A 22,010-nucleotide genomic window follows, 5' to 3' on the forward strand; every position below is an offset into this window, starting at 1 on the left:
TGAGACAGGATCTCTCATTCCTTGAGTTCACTGGTTAGGCTGGGCTGGCTGGCCAGTCAGCTCTGGAGATCATCCTGTCTCTCTAGGGCTGGGCTTGCATACCAGCACACTTGGCTTTTTAATGTACGTTCTGGGGATTGAACTCAGGTCCTCACGCCTGTGGGCACAGACTGAGCTTTCTTCCAAGCCCCTAAGTTGTTTTGTTTGTTTGTTTGTTTGACTTTCTTACTATCTCATCAGATATTAATCCTGAGATTATTACTGTTCTACTTTGAGTAAAGATCTGTTGCAATTTTTGTGTTTTTAGGTGATGGGACTATGCTTGTGGGTCTCTGTGTTTGCTGGGTGGTATGGTAGGGGGAGTCATGGGCAACAAAACTTTAAATGGAAATTTCTACACCAATATAGAAGGCTTTGAACAGGCATGCTACAGGGTTAGGCACCATCCAACAGAAAAGATAGTGACCGGAAGCTCTTGAGTAGAGGGAAGACATTTTGTCAGTGCTTTAGGAAGGCCCCGGACACGCCAGACTAAAATTTCTTGACAGCAGTATTGGCATACACCTTACACTCATCTTGATATGAATAAGCAAAAGAACAAGTTACTGGATGGGAGAACTGGCCAGGATTAAGGACACAGGCAGAAAGATCAGGATAGAAAGGGAAAAAAAATCAGGAATGATTTACAAGGACGTGCTCAAAAGGATCTGGTGACTGAGTGTCAGAGCCAAGGAAGATGGGGAGAAGAGGAGACTCTGAGGCAGCTGGCTGGGATGACAGCTTGGGTGGGGGATGGGGAGGGAGGCTGTCATCAACAGAAATAGAAAACACAGGCTAGGAGAACAATTTCGAAAATTGGGGGAACAATGCATCTGATTTTAGTTCAGTGAGTCTGCACCGAGGTGGAAATGTCTGACTGGTGAGGGGAAAACACAGGCCTGGAGTTGAGCAGAGGTCAAGATCAAAGATAAAGCCGTGTTATGGAGTCATATCAATCAGGGTGATAACTGGCCTCTTGGCAGGGGATGAAATCATCCTTGGAGAATGTGTTGCTCAAGAACGATCGGCCAGTTACAGGACTTGGGAAAATACTCTCATTTATAGACTGGTTATGGGACGGAAAGCTGGAAAAGACAGCACAGAAATACCATGACAAACCTGTGTCATGAAGGGTCTGAGAGGACTCCAAAGGCCCTGCCACCACCTCAGACCCAACAGAAGGGACCGGACTGCAGGCTGAGGTCTGAGAGGAGCTGGTGCATCCATCCATTAGCAGCGCATGGGCAACCACTCAGAAAGCTGCAGTAGCAGGGAAGCCCAGAGCTGGACCAGCAAGGGGCTCGGAGAAAGGCTGGGACAGGAGCGGTGGCACTATTCCACTCCATCTTCAACTGCTGCCTCTTTTTCTCTTTAGAAGAGTGTTCTCTGCTGCCCCATAAATGCTAATGTCACCCAGGACTCTGTCCTTGGCTGAAACCTCACAGCACTGAAGGCTCTCTGGGTTTCAAATGACAGAAAGCAGCTCCAGCTGGCTTGAGCGGAAAGATTTATTGGAAGGATGCAGTTACCTCCCAGGACCCAAAGACTGAGTCTTGCATACAAGCTCTAACCAGAAACCAAGCGGGGGAGGGGGCTGCTTCTCCTTTACTGTCCCCCCCGCCCCCCCCCCCCCCCCCCCCCGCCACCTCTGTCTATTTTTAAATCCCTCTCCGCTCACTGCAAACCAGCTGCTTGGATTTTCCAGGCCACGTGACTGAAAAATATGACTGCTACCCACTCTTGAGTCCAATCCCTTGCTCAGCTACTCCGAGGGACACCTGACTCGCACTCAGTCTCAATGTCCTCCAAGAGCTGAGACGGAGTTTTTGTCAGCTTGGATGGGTGCCTACCTTTAGATCACCCGGCTGGGATCACACCAGCAAGGTCACACCACACTGTAGTATGGGGACTGGGGTCTGGAGGTGAGAAGATGGGGAAAGCTCTTCCCAGTCAAGAGGAGGATGGATCCTAAAAGCAAGGAGAGGAAGGTGCACGGGTAGCTTCTCTGCCACCCTTTCTTTGATCTTTCCTCAGACAGTCTGGGGCTCCCGAGCAGCAAACTCAGGGGTGTGCATCTTCTTAGAAGAGGTCCCCACCAGAAAGGCTGCCCAGGCCGTTAACTTCCTCCATGACCAGCCCTGGCTGCATGCACTTGAGTCCCCAGGGGACATGTCCATACCCTCTGGGTGAACCAGAGTTGAGTGGGGTCAACCAGAGCCTATCCCTAAATGCTCTGAACTCGGATCTGGATGGATCATGGATCAGTTCTTTCTGAGGATGGTGTAAGGCTGTTGGTAGCTACGGGAAGAAGGGGGAATCTGGAGGTGCTAGTGTTGTGGGTTCTGAGACCCCCCACTACTGTGGGTCCTAGCTGCACCCTACCCTCCCTCTGTTAGGTCTCATAAAGTTAGCTCAGTGATTTTCTTTTTCCTTTTTCAAAGTTCTCTGGGTAGTTTTCTGTCACTGAGATAAAATGTCTTGGTTAATTCAGAGTCACAGGAGTTGCTCAATAGCCATTCCCAGAGCCCCCTCTTGCTTCCTATATCCATGGTAGGAAGTGACTCCTCCTTTTCCCATGTCATCTTGCTCAGGACACACAGGATCCAGACAGGAGTGGAATACAGCAGTTTGGAACTCTGGTCGTTCCTGAAAGAATCGCTCTATTAATAAATACTATTAGTGTATTTTTTTTTTTTAAATTTAAGAAATCTAAACTCTCTTTTATGTTTTGAGATCAGGATGAAGGACTCAGTTTGTCTACCATGATGGGAACACGTGTTGACAAAGTCAGACTGGAGCACTACAAACAAAACCATCCACACGTCTCAACGACACCAGCGATCCATTGCGGTCTTTGAAATAACATTTCATTCATGTTGAGAAATGAGTTTCATGGCTTCTTCATTTAGTTTATGAATGTTTGAATAAGGCTTTAATTTTTTAACAAACTCGGTTTTGGAATAATTTTAGATTTATAGAAAAATCGTGAAGACAGTGGCGCTCCTGTATACCCCTCACCTAGTCCCTCACAATGTCACAACCAGCAGAGAAGGCCCAAGCTTGGTTGATCTCTACTGTGCGTTCCTAGGGGCCCATCTAGGAGAGCAAATTACATTTTAGTCAAATTACATTTAGTTGTCCCATATCATTAGGTTCCTCTGGTTTATTACAGTTAAAACTTTTATTTTTCTTAAGGCTATCTGATAATATATACGAGCAGGAGACTTCTTTAATGTTTGCTACACAAATTTACATTCCTACTTGATCTTTTAATGTTTAACACTTTAAAAACAAATTACATTCATTTTTTTTTACAAATGTTAATGTTGTGAAATCTGAACACTTACAATGACAATATCAGCATTTCAGAATTATTTTTAATAGATGTTACGTTATATTTTGAGTGTCTTGATTTGCTCCAGGAAAGTAGTCACTGGAGTCCAGGGGAGCGGTGGGGTGTGGAGACTCCTAACACTTTGGGATGGCTGAAACTTCAGGTGTACAGCAAAACTACCTAGAACCAGGAGTACGCAGCAGAGGGCTGCTGGCCAGCTCAGCCTAGCTTCTCCAAAGTAAGAAGCCTAGGTCCAGGCTATCCTAAAGGGACACAAAATCACGCCTGTTTGCCCATTAAGACCCCAACTGCATTCTGGTTTTCTCTGTATAAAGAATGGCAGGCTGGCTGGCCTGAGCTGCTTTCTATGTTTTGTACAGCCAGTGCCCTGCCACTGATTTGCACTCCAGGGTCTTTAGATAAGAGAAGTCTTTGTTTCCCTAGCATTTGCTCATTGCGTGGACCACAGTAAGCTTGACATTCAACCAAAGTTGAGCAAATAAAGGATGATGACACCACAGAACAAAGCAAACCCTCCCCAGAGCTGGTAAGAGCTAGGGACCCAAGCAGGCGAGGAACAGAATGAGCAGAGACTCTAGTTCACAGTATGAGGAATGCAGAGCTGACAGGAGAGGAAAGGAAAAAAACACAAAAAAACAAAAAAAACCCAAACACCACTGGGTGGCAGGGCCAGCAACAGCAGCCTGACTCAGGGCTCTTAGCGACGTGGAAGGAGAGTCCTACCTCTAGGTCCAATATCAGCATCCAAAAACTGTAATTAAGAGTTTACTCACAAGTACACAGCACCACAAAAGAGTGAGATCTACGTGGCCTTCAACTAGATTACAATTCACTGATGTGTGTCCAGAATTGCCAAAAGTGGTCCATCCACAAGCATCCGGCTTCATTTTGCCTGTCCATAGTTCATGGCATACTCAAAGTCTCGGAAGCTGACGTGACCGTCTGAGTCTCGATCTGCTTCCCTGGAAAATGACACGGAAAGTTATTCACACGTTATTCCTGTCAGCACCTCCATGTCAAAAGCACGCTAGGATCTTCCCCTCTCTGCAGGTCGGCACGAGGGAGGAACCAACCCTATGTGAAGACCAAGGTTGAGGCTTGTGCTTCCCTCCTCTACACTGCTAACACCTGGAGGAAAGAAGGGTTATTTATTAAAACCTACAGAAACACATCTGGAATGCATTTGAGGGGTGAATCTAAATGTATAAACTATACAAGAAAGGGAGGTATAAGGGGCCGGGGCTGTAGCTGTTGATAGAGTGCTTGACTAGAATGCATGGAGCCCTGAGTTTCACCCTAGCTCTGCATAAAACTGGGAATAGTGGCACACACCTATAATCCCAGCACCAGGGAGGCGCAGGCAGGACGATCAGAAGTTCAAGGTCATTCTTATCTACATAGTGAGTTTGAGGCTAGCCAGGGCTACATGAGAACCTGTCTCAAACAAAAGTAGGAATAATTATTGCTCTATGTATTGATTTCATACATATTACATTTACATACATAATATACATATATACACATACATATATGCATCGTATAATAAAAAATGTGAGATGAATAAATAGAAGAAAAATGTTTTAGCAGCAAATAGTGATGATAACAAAGTCTGATGTCCTACACACCACTGCCTTTACACCCCAAGACTGCAGAATCTTAGCATCAATTCTGGGATTGACCCAGGTCATACACAGAGCTACTGAGCCTTAAGGAGATCTGAAAGTTTTCTAAGGATCACACTGCTAGAAAGCAGCTAAAATCCAACTCAAGCAAGGGCTGTGAAACTCGGAAGTCAGGACTCCATCATCTCTTGCCACTGCCACCCTATATAACCAAGACACCACCCGGGAAGAAGTTCCCGCATGGCTAACCACAGTTCTATGGCTCCTTGCTGGCTTCACTCCTATCCTTGGAATCCCTGTTAAATCCTCACAATGCACATGCTAAGCTTTTCTAATTCCTATGAAGAGTGATGGAGACGTGAGCCCTCGACTAAGAGTGTGGGAAGCCTCTGAGGGGGTGTCCTTGGAACCTCTGAGACATGGGCTCTGCTCCCTGAACAGGCAGCAGAGAATGACATACATTCTATGTGGTTAAGATAAGAGGCACCCAAAGCACAAACCACCGCTGGCAGCAACTCATGGGCTCTGCCACCAGGAAAAGAACCGTGTATGAAAGAACATGGAGCGCGGTCCCAGTTCCTCTTGGGGACATCCTGAAACAAGGCAGGGCATGCCTTCTTTGGAGGTCTGTGGTTGATGCAAATGACATTCTGCAGAAAACAATGGGATCGGCCACGACAGAGGGCTTTTAAAAGCAAAGACTGGCCTAAGCAAGAAAGCCACTAACTGCTGTAATAGTTTTAAAGCAGGCTTTTAAAATATTGAATTCTAAAATAAACTTTCTGAATATTTCATGCCAAAGTCTCTGAAGTCTATAATGGTTCTGGATAGAGTGATGATAATTTTTCTTTCTTTTGAAGTAGAGAAAAAAAAAGCCCTACTTCTCTGCCCCAAGGCAAAAACCATGTTGCAGTGTGTTGGGATAAAATGACTGCATACCACAGAGGCTATTCTTCTTGTTATATCTCTTGGTGAAATATCCATGGTGATTTCATGCTATACAGCATGCAGAGCAAAATGTCAGATCTCTTCTAAGGGATTTAAAACAATCCCAGGATTGCACATCACTGACTATGGGATATAAACCATCCCTTCAATAAAATTAGATAATTGAAGATTCTTCATATTGCCTAAGTATTTGATTAGATAAAGAGCCTCCTCTCCCTTTCTATTCTGAATTGGTACGTCTGAACTATAAATCTCACAGGGTGAATAACCTAGAAAAGTCCTATTAGGATAAACTGCTTCTGAGGATAGTTTGAGTATGTTTTTACTCATTTATTGGGCCACTAGAAGACTGTAGAAAAGCAAATCCCTCTGCCCATTTTTTTTCTGTCAACAACCTGTTGTTATTGTATTAACATTTAATTATTCTTGTTGCCTTTGCTACAGCTTTCCACTGGAAGGTGGGTACATTGTCACCAAGCACATGAAAGGAGAGTCCATCACTATGGCTTAGAGAGGGCACTGCATTCCCAGACCAAATGGAGAGATATTCGATAGATCCTGTTTATGTTTAAAATGAGACACGGTACAATATCTGATGCTCGTTCACATGGCACACATATGAACAGGTCTGGTCCTTTCAATGTGAGCAGAGGGAAAACTGAAGTTCAAGGGCTAGAAGTTTACAAGCTATGACATAGAGCTTTTATTACCGACACAAGTATTCTGTGCAAGACTGGGACACCCGCACTAAATCACAGTGTGATGGGAGCAGATGGGCTGGTGGGAAGAGCTGGGGATGTGGAGAGGGGAAGACTACCATTAAGTAAAAAGGAACATCATTTCTGTTTACAGTGAAGTCTTCAACCCTCTTTCTGAAACAGGAACTCACTGTTTTAGTGTCGCCTGCAAGTATTCAGCATCACAATATCTCAGCACCTCTCACCCCTACTAGAAATAATCTCCAAGAGTGCAGGAACTTTTGCCCACAGCTGTCCCCACCTCTTAGCTCACAGCAGGCAACGCTGTGTGCTGAATAAATGAATCTGCAGAAGAAATGGAGCTGGGGGAACCAGTGACAATATTAGGGACAATGTATTACCTCCCGGGAGGTGTTGGGATTGAATAAAGAGAGTGTCTTACCACTGTCAACAGTCGGGAAAGCAGCCAATGAAATAAAACTCGGGGAAGAAGCCACCTCCAAATACCACCCAGAGATTCCTGAGTAAGTCCATCGTGGTCTCTGTGCTCAGCTGCATTCGGCAAACACAGGGCAAGCATGGGAAGAACCACAGGAGAGATGGGCTCTGGAAAGCGAGGCTGCTGAGTGTGGTGATGGATGAAAGGATCCCTTGAACATCAGGCAGGACAGGTAGATGTAACCAACCCAAGGTCCACGGCCCACGAGCAGGCAAGGGCAGCTGTGAGTGTAGCTCAACATAAAATCATAAGACTCACTTAAAACATTATGAGAGAGACATGCATACACAGAGAGATAGAAAGACAGAGAAATAGAGACGTGTGTGTGTGTGTGTGTGTGTGTGTGTGTGTGTGTGTGTGTGTGTGACTTGATCATGTGCGTCTCAAGGATGACCTTCATAGATGACAATGTTATGTCACAGCATCAAAAGGTTGTACACACTTGGTAGAGCTAACGGACAGGACTCTGTGAACCAAAGCTGAACCCTGGATATGCACGAGTCTACCTTCCCATGGTGGAACCAGTGAAGAAATTGCTCTCTGATGGTTTGACACACAGACAGAGCTCCGGCCACATATCTGAGCTCAAGGCTTAGAATGGGCTGTTGAAAGGAACTGGGCTTACAGAGATGCATGAGGGAAGGTAAGTTGCTATTAACAATAATAAGTGCTTTCTAAAACTGCAAGTCCAATGACATTAAAGGTCCTTTTGATTCATTTTTAAGATGCATAATAGAGACCTGCCTGGAATTGCTTTTGGCAGTAGGGACTCCAGAGAGCTGGCTGCTCCCTGTGACTCCCCGTGAACAACTGAGGAGCTTTTGGGAGGAAAAGATGAGAAGGAAGAAAAGAGAGGTGCAGGAAGAGGGGTGCAGGAGGATAGGTGCAGGAAGAGGGGTGCAGGAAGAGGGGTGCAGGAAGGGGGTACACCACACAAGAGGCTGGAAAACTGACTAAAAGCACTCCAGCAAACTGCTATGTTCACAATGAGCATCCATGGTGCTTAGTATAATAACCTCTTCCTGACCTCCACCCAGGGCTGTGACAGATGCACATGCTATGAGGAGCTTGGGGGCGCGTGCCTGGAGTCAGGGGCTGAGTGGACCAAGGGGAGAGCTGTCTGAGCAGAAGCAGTGGGGAGCAGGAAGGCAAAGAGCACGTGGTAATGTGGCCCATCAACTGAGCTAATTCTCAGAAGGGAGAGCTGGGGGCCAGATGCTCTCTGGAAATTTGCTACTACTATAGAGAAACGCTCACTATTTACATATTTTTTGTTAAAGTGAGAACTCTTGGGGTTAGGTAGACAACTCAGTTAACCGGCTGCTAGCCTTGCAAGCACAAGGACCTGAGTTCGATCCCCAGAACCCATATAAAAAAAAAAAAGAATCAGTGTTTTTCTCCTGTATCTCCCCAATTGGTCAGCCAGAGCTGTCTCTTGGTGATGCTGTGTGGAACTTGGGTAGCCAGAGTAGGTATTTCCCTAACCAGAGGCTATGAGGTCTGAGCCTCAGGGAGCTGGGGATTCCCACTGTGATCTCTCATGCGGCAGGCTACAGTATTGCCTACTGGTTTCTGAGGGGGAACACAAGGTTATTTGCGTGTGTGTTCACCTATGTGTGAATGTACATGTATGTGCTGGTGCATGTGGAGTCCAGAGGATGAGCCGGGTGTTGTTCTCAGGTGCCATCTACCTTTTTATTTGAGGCAGGGTATCTTACTGATACCTGGGCTAGGCTAGTGAACTAACAAAGCAGCAGAGATCTACTTGTCTCCTTCTCCCCAGTCCCTGGATTACAAATGGGTGACACCACACCCAGCTTTTTTTTTTATATGGGTTCTGGGGATCGAACTCAGGTCCTCGTGCTTGCAAGGCTAGCAGCCGGTTAACTGAGTTGTCTACCTAACCCCAAGAGTTCTCACTTTAACAAAAAAATATGTAAATAGTGAGTGTTTCTCTATAGTAGTAGCTGTTCCTTACACAAAACGTTTCTATCAGAATAATTTCTTGGAATGCCCTAAAAATACTTGTTTCTTGAAAAGTTGTTTTTGTTGTAAAATCATTGCAGAGAACTCTTGGCAGGCTTCCAAAGGCAGATTTCAAACTGGAATACTGGCTTTCCCAAAGTTACTCAAAAAAGAAAGAAAAATGAAACAAAGAAACAAGGAGAGAAAGGCTTATAGATTGTATTACGTTAAAACAATGCAATGTTCTTTATTAAAAATGACACAAAGACGATGAAAATGACATTTTAAACTGGAAACAAGAATGTAAATAGTATCTTTGTTACATTACCATCCTAGAAGTATCTACATTCATTTGAGTGGAAGTTAGAGGTTATATGTTAAATAGAATAAAGAGGATGGGGGGATGGCTAGTTCTGTCTTAAAGTATTATTTAAGAGGGGTTGAGGAGATGGTTCAGTGTGTAAGCACCTCTGTGCGAGCATGAAGACCAGGGTTTAGAATCCCAGGACCCGCACGAAGCCAAAGCAGCACACATCTGTAATCACAGCGCTCTTAACAGGGAAATGGGAGGCAGGGACAGGAGACCCACAGGGATCTCACGGTCAGCAGCAATAACAAACAGGCCCCGTCTTAAACAAGGTGAGAGGTGAGGACCCACACCCAAGACTTCTGGCTTCCACGTGCATGACCGCATACACAAAAAAGGTGAAGAAACTGAAGTGTTCCTTAGTGTGCCATATTTTTCTCTTTAGTCTGACTCTCCCAAACAGCCTGTTTCCTACTGTGAAATCCTCAGCAGCTAGAGCAGGGTTTCTCAACCTCAGCAGAGAGAGTTTTGTAGCAAAGGGTGCTGTGTCACAACAGAGCATGACTACACACTGTGGGTGTTCAGCAGGCTCCCCGGCCTCCATCCATTAGATGCCAGTTAAAAATGTCTCCCCAAGCTGCCAAGTGTTCCTGGGGTGGTGGTGGCAGAAGGGAAGACCAAGTCATCCTTGGTTCAGAACTAATGAGCTACAGAAGCTGTGGCTCAGTGGATAAAGCACTTGACATGGGAGCATGAAGACCTGAGTTCGAATCTCCAGAACCCATGTAAAGCTGAGATAGGGGAATCCCTGGGAACTTGCAGGCCAGCTCGCCTTGTACATGCAGTGACGAATAGCAACAAAAAGGAAATCCTGTTTCAAACAAGGTGGAAGGTGAAGATGCACACTGGAGGCTCTGACACATCCATACATGCACACACAATATACATCATAAACACAAGCATGTACACACACAGATTAAAAAACAATTGTCTTGAAGACTTTTCTTCATCAAGTACTTTGAGTGTCATCGGAGGCACGTGCTTCCTGAATGGATGATGCAGCTAACGGCCCGATACTGTGTCTGGCCAATACTAGGATGTTTCAGATGGAAAACAGCCCAGTGCAGACCCACACTGAGGGGCTCCTGCTGGTGGAAGCGGGGCTGCCAGACATCTCTGTGTTCCTAGCAAACGCACTGACAGTCAGTAATTATATGAGTCACTGCCATCATCAAGCATGGGTTTTGAAAGCTGACACCGTATTTGATTTTCTTGAAACATGAATGAGAAATTCAGTGTGGAAGCAAAAATTTAAATGAGAAAAGTTTTTATGGAGGGCAGCTTTGGAAAAGAGGAAATGGAGAGGGTGCATCTTTTTCTTTTTGGGTCTATAGGGAGTGATTTCAATGGAAGTCAAAACTGCCATTCTATTAGGGACAAAACTGTCATATTGACAGAACAGGAAGAGTAAAAATTATCCACCAAGCAAGGAAGCCCTGCTGGGGAAGAGAGGACCCGCCAATTGAAGATGCAGTAATGACAGCTTCCCCCACAGGCGCCTTCTCTTGTGAGGACCCTGCCGCTTCTCTCCACCAGCGAGCCTGCCTCTTTGTTGATGAGAGGTCCTGCAGGGCTCTGCGGCAATTGCGTTGGTAATGTGTTTATTAATTTTACCTTTTTAAGGACACATGTTAAGGAAAGCCACTCAGATGCACAGGGAAGATTAAAGAGATATGGGATGATTTCTGGTCTTTTCTGGGCTTCTGTGTGACTGGCAATCTCTTCCCTGTTCACTGGCCCCCTCTGAGCTCCCCTTACACTCTGCACCCCACTTTACTCACACTGTTGCGGGGACACTTTGCCTCGGCCGCGCCCCGCACCAGGTATCTTTAGCTGGGACTGCTCAGCTCAGACACCTGGCATGTGTGCACATATGCACACACAAACATAAAATACAGAACCAGAAGGCTTTACGGCCCTACAGGGCCCCCCTTGATCAATCAGGCAACAGATTCAGTGGATAAACTGGGATAAACTATCCATCTTTGTCTCTTGGACAGTCAACTCTGAGGTCTTTCCTTTGGTCCACTGGCGGTTCTGGTGTCACTCACTGTAGTACTGAACTCGAGAACAGACGCGTGTGTTGTTTGCCCTCTCGTTCTCTATTTCACAATAACCTGCACTCAAATCTTCCAGGCAGGCTACGTTTGCGGCAGGAATCCAGACGCAGACAGTAGGAGGTTTCTTTGGGGAGATGCAGGTTGTTTGGATGGTGCATTTAAATTGCCATGAGCCAGAGCACGTCACTTTGGATCCTCATTTAGTCAAAGGGATCTCAGGATTTGCAACAGATCCATCGCCAGCTACTGTCAAAATGCTTTTTAGACCAAATTAAATGCTGCCTTTACAAAGACAGCTGAAGTCTGAAGTTGTGGACAATTGAAATGACAGCTACAGGAAACCATACCAGCAGACCTTCTCATCACTGTCCCATGCCCATCTACTCAATAATATTTAGTCTGTCAACAACAAATAGGAATATTAAGTCTTTAAGTATCCCTTCATTGTAAAGACAACACACACCCGAATATAAGATCCTCACAGGACGACTTGGGAGGCAGAGGTGCAGGTGAGGGCTGACTGAACAGGTTTAGATGGGTCTGTTGGATGAACTATGAATGATGAAAGGGTACCCAGACCAGACCAAGAATAAAGAATTTCAGAAGCCATGGAGCCTGGAGTCTCATTAGCACCAAGTGCGGTTAGGAATAATAACAAAGCGGTTGCCATTAGTTACTTTCCCACATCCAAGCTGCGCACTCTACTAGGTAGCAGCTAGTACCTAAGTGGGACAGATCCCAACCTCAAATTCTAGACATAGGATTGGACTGGCCTAAGTCAATCACTGGAATCTGACCTCCCCCTTACCACAGTGCTTGGTTCAAGAACTGAACCAAGAATTGGCTTATGCTAATTAATATCTGGCATTCCTTCCCTGGCCACAGGTGATTGGTAAAGAGTTGATCCAAATGTAATAGTCTGGAGATTCTGTCTGCAAGCTGAAGGGTCTTTCATTCTGGACACCTGGGATGTGAAAGGGCAGTCCAGTCTAGGACAGCGTTTTCCTTCCATAAGGGTGCAAGTCTCCACACAGCCCTGGCATGCAGCAGTACACAGATCTGATCATTTGTGCACAGGCATTCAAGTGGTAATTATCAGCTGAAAACAGAGCTCTCCACATGGATGGGAGGGCTCAGAACAGCCAAGGGAGCTATAGTCTTATCAAAACATACCTGAAGCTGGTCTAGTGTGAAGATTCTTAGTCACTGGCCCAATAAATCCCCTGGTATTTCAGGCCTTTTGAACAAGACTTCTTGCCATTTGCAAGAGAAACCATCTTAATGTGCCCAGTATCCTGCCTTCAATCCTTTCTAAACTTTGGTAGAGGAGACAATAAATACCCAGTAGCCTCCCCCTCGTTTGGAATGGATATTTTCTCGGGCCCCAGCAGAAGCCTGAAACCACGGACAGCATCCAGCCCTCTGCATTCTGTGTTTCTGCTACAGATGAGTGTCTATGGCGATGTCTAATTAGGTACTGTAAGAGAGATTAACAACAGCAACGAACCGCACAATAGCACATTGATAACGATACATCATGATGAAATTGCTACCACCATTACTGTCACACGTTGGGGCCACTATTAATTCAGTCCACAAATTCATTTATTCAACACACAGTTATTGCCCTCTATGAGCTAAGAGGTGGGGACAGCTGTGAGCAGAAGCAAAGTAGGCCTCACAAACAATGATAGTGAGCAACCACAGGAGTGAGGGTGCACAGTGTGACAGGATAGTGAGTGGCCACAGGCAGTGAGGGTGCACAGTGTGACAGGACAGTGAGTAACCACAGGCAGTGAGGGTGCACAGTGTGACAGGATAGTGATCACAGGCAGTGAGGGTGCACAGTGTGACAGGATAGTGAGTAACCACAGGCAGTGAGGGTGCACAGTGTGACAGGATAGTGATCACAGACAGTGAGGATGCACAGTGTGACAGGATAGTGATCACAGACAGTGAGGGTGCACAATGTGACAGGATAGTGATCACAGGCAGTGAGGGTGCACAGTGTGACAGGATAGTGAGTGATCACAGGCAGTGAGGGAGCACAGTGTGACAGGATAGTGATCACAGGCAGTGAGGGTGCACAGTGTGACAGGATAGTGATCACAGGCAGTGAGGGTGCACAGTGTGACAGGATAGTGAGTAATCACAGGCAGTGAGGGTGCACAGTATGACAGGATAGTGATCACAGGCAGTGAGGGTGCACAGTGTGACAGGATAGTGATCACAGGCAGTGAGGGAGCACAGTGTGACAGGATAGTGATCACAGACAGTGAGGGTGCACAGTGTGACAGGATAGTGATCACAGGCAGTGAGGGTGCACAGTGTGACAGGATAGGTGTCTGTGTGTGTTGTATGTATGTCGTGTGCACACACATGTGCGTGTCTGGCACAGAGGTGGGGGACATTGGGTATATCTTGGTCCATCGCTCTCTATTCTCTGGAGACTGAGTCTCTTGAGGAGCCTGGGGCTTGGCTGGCAGACAGCAGGCCTCACTGATTCTTCTCTCCCTGCATCTGCACCCCCAACAGTGCTGGGGTTATCCCTGGCTTTTCACATAGGTTCTGGGGACTTGAACTCAGGACCTCATGATTGCCCAAGTACTCTTACTTGCCGAACCATTTCCCCAGACTCTAAGTATTGTTCTTACTGTGTGGCTTTCCCTCCTAGACAGTGACAGAGTAGAGCCTCAGCAAAGGGAAAAGTGGGTGAAAAATGCAAGCACGCTTGGTAACGTGATTTCTCCCCAAAGACTCACTTTTCCCCAGGTACGAAGTTCTAAGAATGAGGAATCATCAAGTCAGACATATTCTAAAAGGAGGAAAGAATGTATGTTTAGATGTCTAATTATCGACTGCTTGTGGGCCTGGGGATACATGCGGTCAATATGTGGCCCAAACTCCCACGTCTGGCAGTCTGACATTTCTTCTGTAGCCAGTGTTTTAGCGGTGTCGCTAACAAACACTGATCTTATCTTGTTCTTTCACTTCAGTTCTCTGGAAGAGAAACTGTGATGTAAGAAAAACAGCAGAGACCAGGCCGCCCTAAGGATGAGGAGAGTCAACACAGCATCTTGAACTAATCATTACAAAAAAAAAAAAAAAATGGCTTCTTGTACTTTTGGGTCACTAGCTCTCTGTCCTCAATGCTGTGTCAGGCCACCTCTGGGTATGCCAAGGACAATGTGGTCCAGTAGAAACTGCCCAGAAATGAGCTCCAGTCTCAGCCGGGCTGCCCCAGGACTTCGTAACCTTGGAGAAGGCTTTGTGATCACTGGAAAATCTCTTAGCAGTTCAAATTCTTAGCTCCTCACTTGTCAATCTGAATGACTAGACCAGATGATAAAGTCTGAGTTAGCTATAGCTCAAATGTGACAAGCCTGAACCAGATCTCTGTCAGATAATCAGTGTCTTGGAATATGGAAAATTTAAAAAGCAGCCTAACTTCAGTTAGTCCTTTAAAAACAGTAGCTGGAGTCTTTGACCCTGTGGATGGTCCTAAGGAAACATACACAAATAAAAATGCAAATGAAAAGAAAAAAGACCCGGCATTCAACAGTGGGAAGTATGAAGGGGATAAAGCCATTTCTATTTCAAATAATCACTTCAGCTGAGACATCCAGTATCATCTTGAACTTGATTATGAGATAAAAGAAATGGGACAGAGATGGCAATCATTTAATCTCTTAAGAACAGCTATTCTGGAGAGCTTTTCACTCCATGTTCAATAGATTTCTAGCAGGTTGTGATCTGGCTAGAAAGAAAGCATAATGATGAGGAAAATTATGTTTTCAATAACACATGCTCTTACAGTACAAGTCTGTCCACAAAGGAGGCAATCAAATGAACTCTGACCACTTTAACAGATGGCGTAATGGCTCAGCGCACAGATGCGGCCTCCCTGAAAGCAACAAGTTCACATCCTTGACTGGAGGTTTCGGAATGAGCTGAACTTTCAAGTGTAATGCAGGAAAGATTACCCAGTACCAGGCGAGAGTGCCGAGTGTGAGTGGGTTCAGGGGCTCGCAGAGATGGACTCGAAGAATACAGCTTAATGAGCTTGATTTTGCTAATGCAACAAATAGAGTTGAAGTTGAAGTGTGAACTACAAACACTGAGCCATTTGTAGATGCCCTGCTAATAACACCGGCGGCCACTGTTTGGTGGTAAGCTTGCCTTGCAAAACCACACTGCCTTGGAGTCAGAAGAAGACCCACTTGTCAAACAATGCTTATTTTCTCTGATATGGATGTTTGCAAGTAGGATATATTTTTAATAAGATGGAACAGAAGAATAGTAGAAGTTTGTTCACTTGTTCATTTTAAAAGAAATTCAATAAACCTAATCTAAAATTCATCTGGAAAAACAAATAGTCCTTAAGACTCAGAACTAAAAAAAATAATAATGATGTTGAACCAAAAATATGAGTCCTCAGTAATTAAAACAGTCTGATCATTATGAATCAGCAAGCAATAAGCAAAATATAGCACTCTGAAATATGATACATGGATTTAGCAAAGATCCCATGAGACGTTTGGAGTCAGTGGGATGAAACATGTCTGTAAGAGCCGTAGCTTCGGTAGCTGGCTGCACAGCTTGGGATGGGGAAACTCATGTAGAGCCTGCTTGCCAAGAAAACTCTCCTTTCCACTCTACAGTATGGCAGTGAGGCTACATTTCCAGCCTCCCTATAATTCCAGCAACCAGGAGACTGAGCAATGGGATATTACTAGAATGCCATGTTTCAAAGAAGGGTCTAGACCATTGTCAACCCCCAGGGACCGTGGCATGGCCAGATTCTGAAAGATGCTCTCATCCAGGGTCAGCAAAGACTCACCAGAAATCCAAGTTATTTGTTCCATACAGCTTGGTTATAGAAAATTTATTGTAAAACTATGAGAAGTCATGTTTTATCTAACCTCCCCCCCAAGTAAAGAAGAATATAAAAATCTTTAGTTTTAAATAATCCATTTGGGAAAGTAGATTTTACACTTCAGCCCATTTCTCAAGGATGTGCATCAGTGGGTTGATAGGAGATTTGGCTTTAGTTCAGCATAATTATACTACATTATTTATGTTTCATTTATAGCATGCTCCTAGCATTTAGAAATTCTGGGCCTGTACACAATCATAAACAACATGAAACAGAATCGTATTTCATAATGAAATAATTTCCTCAAGTTATCAGAAGTATTCTATTAATGAAGGCTCCCTATTACCAAAACATCACACCAAATGGGATGACCATGGGTTTTAACAAGACTTCGATCCAGAGAGATGAGAGGTCAGAGGGCATTACAAGCATTTAGAAAATTATGACATATGCTATGGCCAATCACATCCTAGGACAAAAGCGAGGGGCCCCGGTCAAAGTGCAAGAGGGGCCGTTCAAAGACTGGCCCCTGGACATGCTTCCTCATTTAATAGCTGGAAAAGCCCCCTCCTTGCCTCCAGCTGAACTGGGGCCTTGAACAAGCTAAGCCAGCATCACGCCACCACACTGTGCCACTCCCCCTCTTTTATTTTGACACAGGGTTTCGTGGAGCCCAGGTTGGTCTTGGACTCCAGATCCTTCCCCATGAGCTTACTGGCGACGACAGGCATGGACTTGTATTCTATACCTGCAATAATTCTCCAAGCTGGTGTGGAGGCGGAGGAAGGAAAGGAGCTGGAGCCTAGGGCCGACTCAGGGACGGCAGATGACATCCCTGCACCCCATCCAGACAGGCCTCTCCCCTGCAGCCTAGCACTGAGCTTCCTGCTGAGGCTGGCAGAGCACTTGCCTTAGAGAGTGAGGAGGAGATGGCTCTCTGAGGCTTTAGGCAGAGAACAGACACTGGCTCAGCAGGGGTTTCAATAATGTGTAAATCACAGAGGGACATTAGAGATGTTGGGGGGCCCTTCCTAGCCTTGGGAAGAAACTGCTCTCCCATAAATTGCCACACTAATACCGATTTCAGGGATTCAAATTACTGGCCCGATCCAGCATGACATTTTCTGCCCATTATCTAGTTTCTCCTGCCTCCAGGCAGGGCCACATCATTGATTACGGAGCGTTTCAGCCACTAAAAAAGATCACGCTCATCATTAAGGACATTAAGTGTTGATCTGTGCTGGCTAAGTGACTTAAAAGGTTCGTGCCCTTCTAGTAACAACTCCAAGAGGCCATTTCAGGATATTTATTAAACAAATTAAGTATTTACATTATGCTCAAGCACAGAGGCACAGCACTTGAGTATGAGGGTATCAGAAAACAAAACCAAGAGACTGTGTGGGAGAAAAACCCAGCTTGTTTGCTCTCCTGGATGGGGGGGCGGGGGAACCTCCAAATGTTTGGGGAAGAGGCTGAAGTGGGCAGGTCCTGAGAGTTACCCGCCTCCCAGTGCACCCTGTCTCCAGACAGTTTCCTTATAGAGACTATGGCCTACTAGCTACACAGTGAGAAAGCCTGGGAGGATTTCAGGAAATCTTCAAAACCTAAGCAATCCAGGAAATGGAAATGTCTCCCTGTTTCCCCACGCTCCATGATATTAGTGCCATCATCATTCTGAAGCTGCTCTGCAGAGTGCTTTTCTCATCCTGTGGTACGGAGACAAAGGAACCCAGGCTGCTTTGATATAGTGGCAGTCCACGAGGGCTGGCCCATCTCCGAGGTTGTTAGTGTTCTTCCTCCTCCGCCTACGGAGCACTCAACGGGCAGGAGCAACAGAAGCCTTGTTCACCGTGCTGTGCCCAGGACTCAGCCCAGCGGCTGGCTGGTCCACAGTGCTGTTTAATGAGGACGTGCTGACTCCATGAATGGATGCAGAGAAGAGCCTACAGACGGGAGGAAAAACCACAACTTTCCACGCACGTTGCTGTTGCTGAACCTGACGGAAGCCATTAAAAGAACGGCTTATGCCGGGCGGTGGTGGCGCACGCCTTTAATCCCAGCACTCGGGAGGCAGAGCCAGGCGGATCTCTGTGAGTTCGAGGCCAGCCTGGTCTCCAAAGTGAGTACCAGGAAAGGCGCAAAGCTACACAGAGAAACCCTATCTCGAAAAACCAAAAAAAAAAAAAAAAAAAAAAAGAACGGCTTATTTCGGCTCATGGTTTGAGGGGAAATCCATTATGATGGGACCCGTGTGGTGTCAGGAGCCTGAGACAGCTAGTCAGATGGCACCCACAGTCAGGCTGCAGAGAGTCACTTTCTCTTTTGGGACCCCACGGAACAGTGGCCGTTACATTCAGGGCAGGTCTTCTGATCTCAATAAATCCAGTCTAGACAACCCCTTACAGACATGCCCAGAGAACTAACTATCAGACGATGTACAGAGCAGGCTGTGCCTCGCCCTGAGTGACTCCATCCTGGATAACATTGTCAAGGTGGAAGGACTCTGCACTTTGTACAAATAAGCAACCCCCAGACACTGGGAGGAATTCAATGCCTGGACTTTCCCACAGTTACCAAGACACACAGCAGAACGTGGTAAAATGAAAAACTATTAACCCCATATGTTGGACACATTGAACGTCAAGAACTTAACAAACCAGGCCAAAGACACACAGGATGTGTTCACATCAGCCCACAGTGTGGACCACTCAACTAATCCTTTGTTATAGACCACCCTGCTGTATGAGTCATGGCTTTGGCTCAGAAGATGACCAACAGTAAACCCTCAGCGGACCCCAGACTCAGTGTGCTCCCCCCACCACTGCCCATTTCATGCCGTTCAGACAGCTCACCTGAACACCTTTGCCGCTGGCTTGTGAAGCCAGGATCTGACATTCCGCACTGACTGTATTGCTCTGCCTTCCCCTACCCTGTGGTAATCCTGGGAAGGGCCATGTGTGACTGGAGGTCCGAGTATTGGTAATGGAACTTGGAACAGGACAAAGAGCCTGTGCTTGCTGTGGATAGAACACCAAGGCAAGTCAGGAACGTGCGGGAAAGGGGAGCCAGCGGAACTGACTGAGGGTGGCCATCTACTGGTGCCATCACTCATTCACAACAGATGACAAATTGGCATTGTTTTAAGCCGTCAAGTCTGTGGTAATTTGTTATAACCACACAGCAAACCAATACAAGGAAGAGAGTGAATATAGTTTGGGATAATTTTACGTTTGTCAAGTCTTTGATGCAAAGAAGACAGCCATTTGGAAATATTCATCTGTAGTCACACACCTAACATGTTAGATGATCCTTAAAAATCACTTTACCTCTCATGACCTCAGTTTTACTATCTATAAAGAGAAAATACATTTAAGCTTGGTTCATTTCAAAGCTCAGTGCTTATGAGCTGGGGAAGGAAGAAAGATGCTTTTCCGTCACATACCTGCCCGTACTTGGCAAACACCGAGGACAAAGTGACATTATACACAGTGATCTGCACAAAAGAAGGAATGGGTTCCATTTTTTAAAAGAACTCAAAATAAAAGAATCTGGGAATATCTTAATAAGAAACGTGTTGAACTTGCAAAAAGAAAACTACAAAATTCCACCGAGACACATAAAGGGGTATTGGAAATCGTGAAGGGACGTGCAGTATGTGTTCCTGGATGGGAGGCATGAACGCTGTAAAGATGCCAAATTCTTCCCAATTAATTTGTAGGTTGAATGTAATTTTCATCAAAACCCCAGAGGAGTTTTGGAGAGTCACAAAAAATGATTCTACCGCTCATCGGGAAAACAAACAAACAAGCAAGCAAGCAAGCAGAGCTGAAAGCGACCTGAAAACCAAAAAGAATTAGGTTTAGAGTATGTCCTAAGAAATGGGGTGGGAATATGTGTGTTTCTGGAGCAGGAATAAGGGGCAAGGGGCAAAACAGCCTGGACAGGTCCCCATATATGTAAAAGAACTGAATGTAAAACACAGGCTGACCCTGCTTTGGACAACAACAAAAAACAAAACAAAACAAAAAAACAAATTAAAAAAAAAAACAAAGCCAACTTACTATAGCACATAAGACAGATAACGTGCGTGCGCGCACACACACACACACACACACACACACACACACACACACACACACACACACTGCTCCTTCCTCCCAAATACGGACTATCTGACAAAAACCCCAGAGCCATGGGAAACATCCTTTCAAACTGTTGGTTGGGGAGCCCAAGAGATCCCTGAACAACTTAGGCTACTGTTGCTGCTCTGAGTGCCTCCCAGACAGGAAGGTGAGATCCTGTTGCCGACAACAGCAGAGACTTTGGACACGGGACTTGGAGGAACCGGTCTGAATCTGACCTGGAAGCCTCCTTCCTGAGGACTAGCTCTCATAGTATTGGAAGGAGCTGTGCAGTCTCCCAAGGGAGAAAAGGAACTGATAGTTCTGTTCAGCTGTATCATCTACAAACTATAACAATGACCAGCGTGGCAAGTTATTCCTAAAGATGCAGTAGTGGCACTGATATACTGGGGATAACCAACAGCTACCCAAGTGGACTTCAAACCCACTCAGTCGGAGGAAATTCATGTCCAGTGCTGTAAAATCAGCTGTGGCTGGTGAGCCATGGAACCTAGAGGAGAGCCTATCACTGCCACTTTCCCAAACCTGTGTGATCTCTAACCGAATTCTTCATACTGACCCTTCTATCTACAGAGAAGTGCAGCTCTCGCCCCTCACCAAAGGAGCTTCTTTTTGTAGCCAACAGAAAAGACTACAGAGGTCCACAACTGGCCCAAATGTAGAGATCATCTGTCTGTAATGTCTGCAGTTAAGGCCCAGGGGATGGAAAGACTGTCAGTGCCGGAGGACCATGATATCTGCTGTAAGAGAGTCTCTCTCTAAGGGAAAAAAAAAAAAAAAAAAGACATGAAGTGGGGGGTGGGGTGGAGTGTGGATCTGGGAGGAGTGGGGGGGTTGGTGAATACACATTGTATGAAATTCTCAAAGAATTAATGAAAATAAAAAAAATAGACACGTAAATATTCTAAGGGAGATAAAATGGGCAGAAGATACAAACAGACACTTTAGAGAAAAGGGAAGAGAAAGAGCTAGTAGGCATGTGAAAACTTTTAATATTATCCGTAATCAGAAAAATAAAACACAAAAGTAAAGTGACGTTTTCCCATCAAGTTAGCAAAGATCTGAAAATAAATCAGGTCCAATCGCCGGTAAGAGGACGGGGAGAGGCACACGGTGGGGCTGGGGTAGTGGGATCCATTAATCAGGCCACTGGGCAAGACGCGCCAGAACCACAATGATGATGAAGTAAGCCCAGTTCTCTAATGCTGTATGTCAACATCTAGAAACTTCTGTGAAAATAATCAGAAAATATAGAAACATATGCTTATTGTTGGGCTATTTATAGAGCAAAGCCGACATTGATTGAAAGGCGCAGTGCACAAAGCTCCTCTAGCTCATTTGAACAATAGAAAACTTGGACACACAAAAAAAGAAAGAACCAAAATGTGAACAGTCATCACCTTTGGTTGGGCAGAAATGTAGCTAGAGTTTTCCTGCCT

The 22,010-nt window shown here is 45.6% G+C and overlaps 1 protein-coding gene across 1 annotated transcript in view; it reads right to left on the reverse strand.

Moving 5' to 3' along the window:
• Window positions 1-2,856: 2,856 nt before the first annotated feature.
• Efcab11 (EF-hand calcium binding domain 11) overlaps window positions 2,857-22,010 on the reverse strand; it is a 160,317-nt gene continuing 141,163 nt past the window's right edge. Inside the window, exon 6 of the mRNA XM_052738198.1 lies at window positions 2,857-4,356. Within this exon, the coding sequence (XP_052594158.1) occupies window positions 4,278-4,356 (79 nt within the window). The 3' untranslated portion in view covers window positions 2,857-4,277. The remainder of the gene's footprint in view (window positions 4,357-22,010) is intronic.

Source organism: Peromyscus californicus, unplaced genomic scaffold (assembly GCF_007827085.1).
Source record: "Peromyscus californicus insignis strain IS unplaced genomic scaffold, ASM782708v3 Scaffold_15__1_contigs__length_86483966, whole genome shotgun sequence".
In the NCBI taxonomy this organism is placed as follows: domain Eukaryota; kingdom Metazoa; phylum Chordata; class Mammalia; order Rodentia; family Cricetidae; genus Peromyscus; species Peromyscus californicus.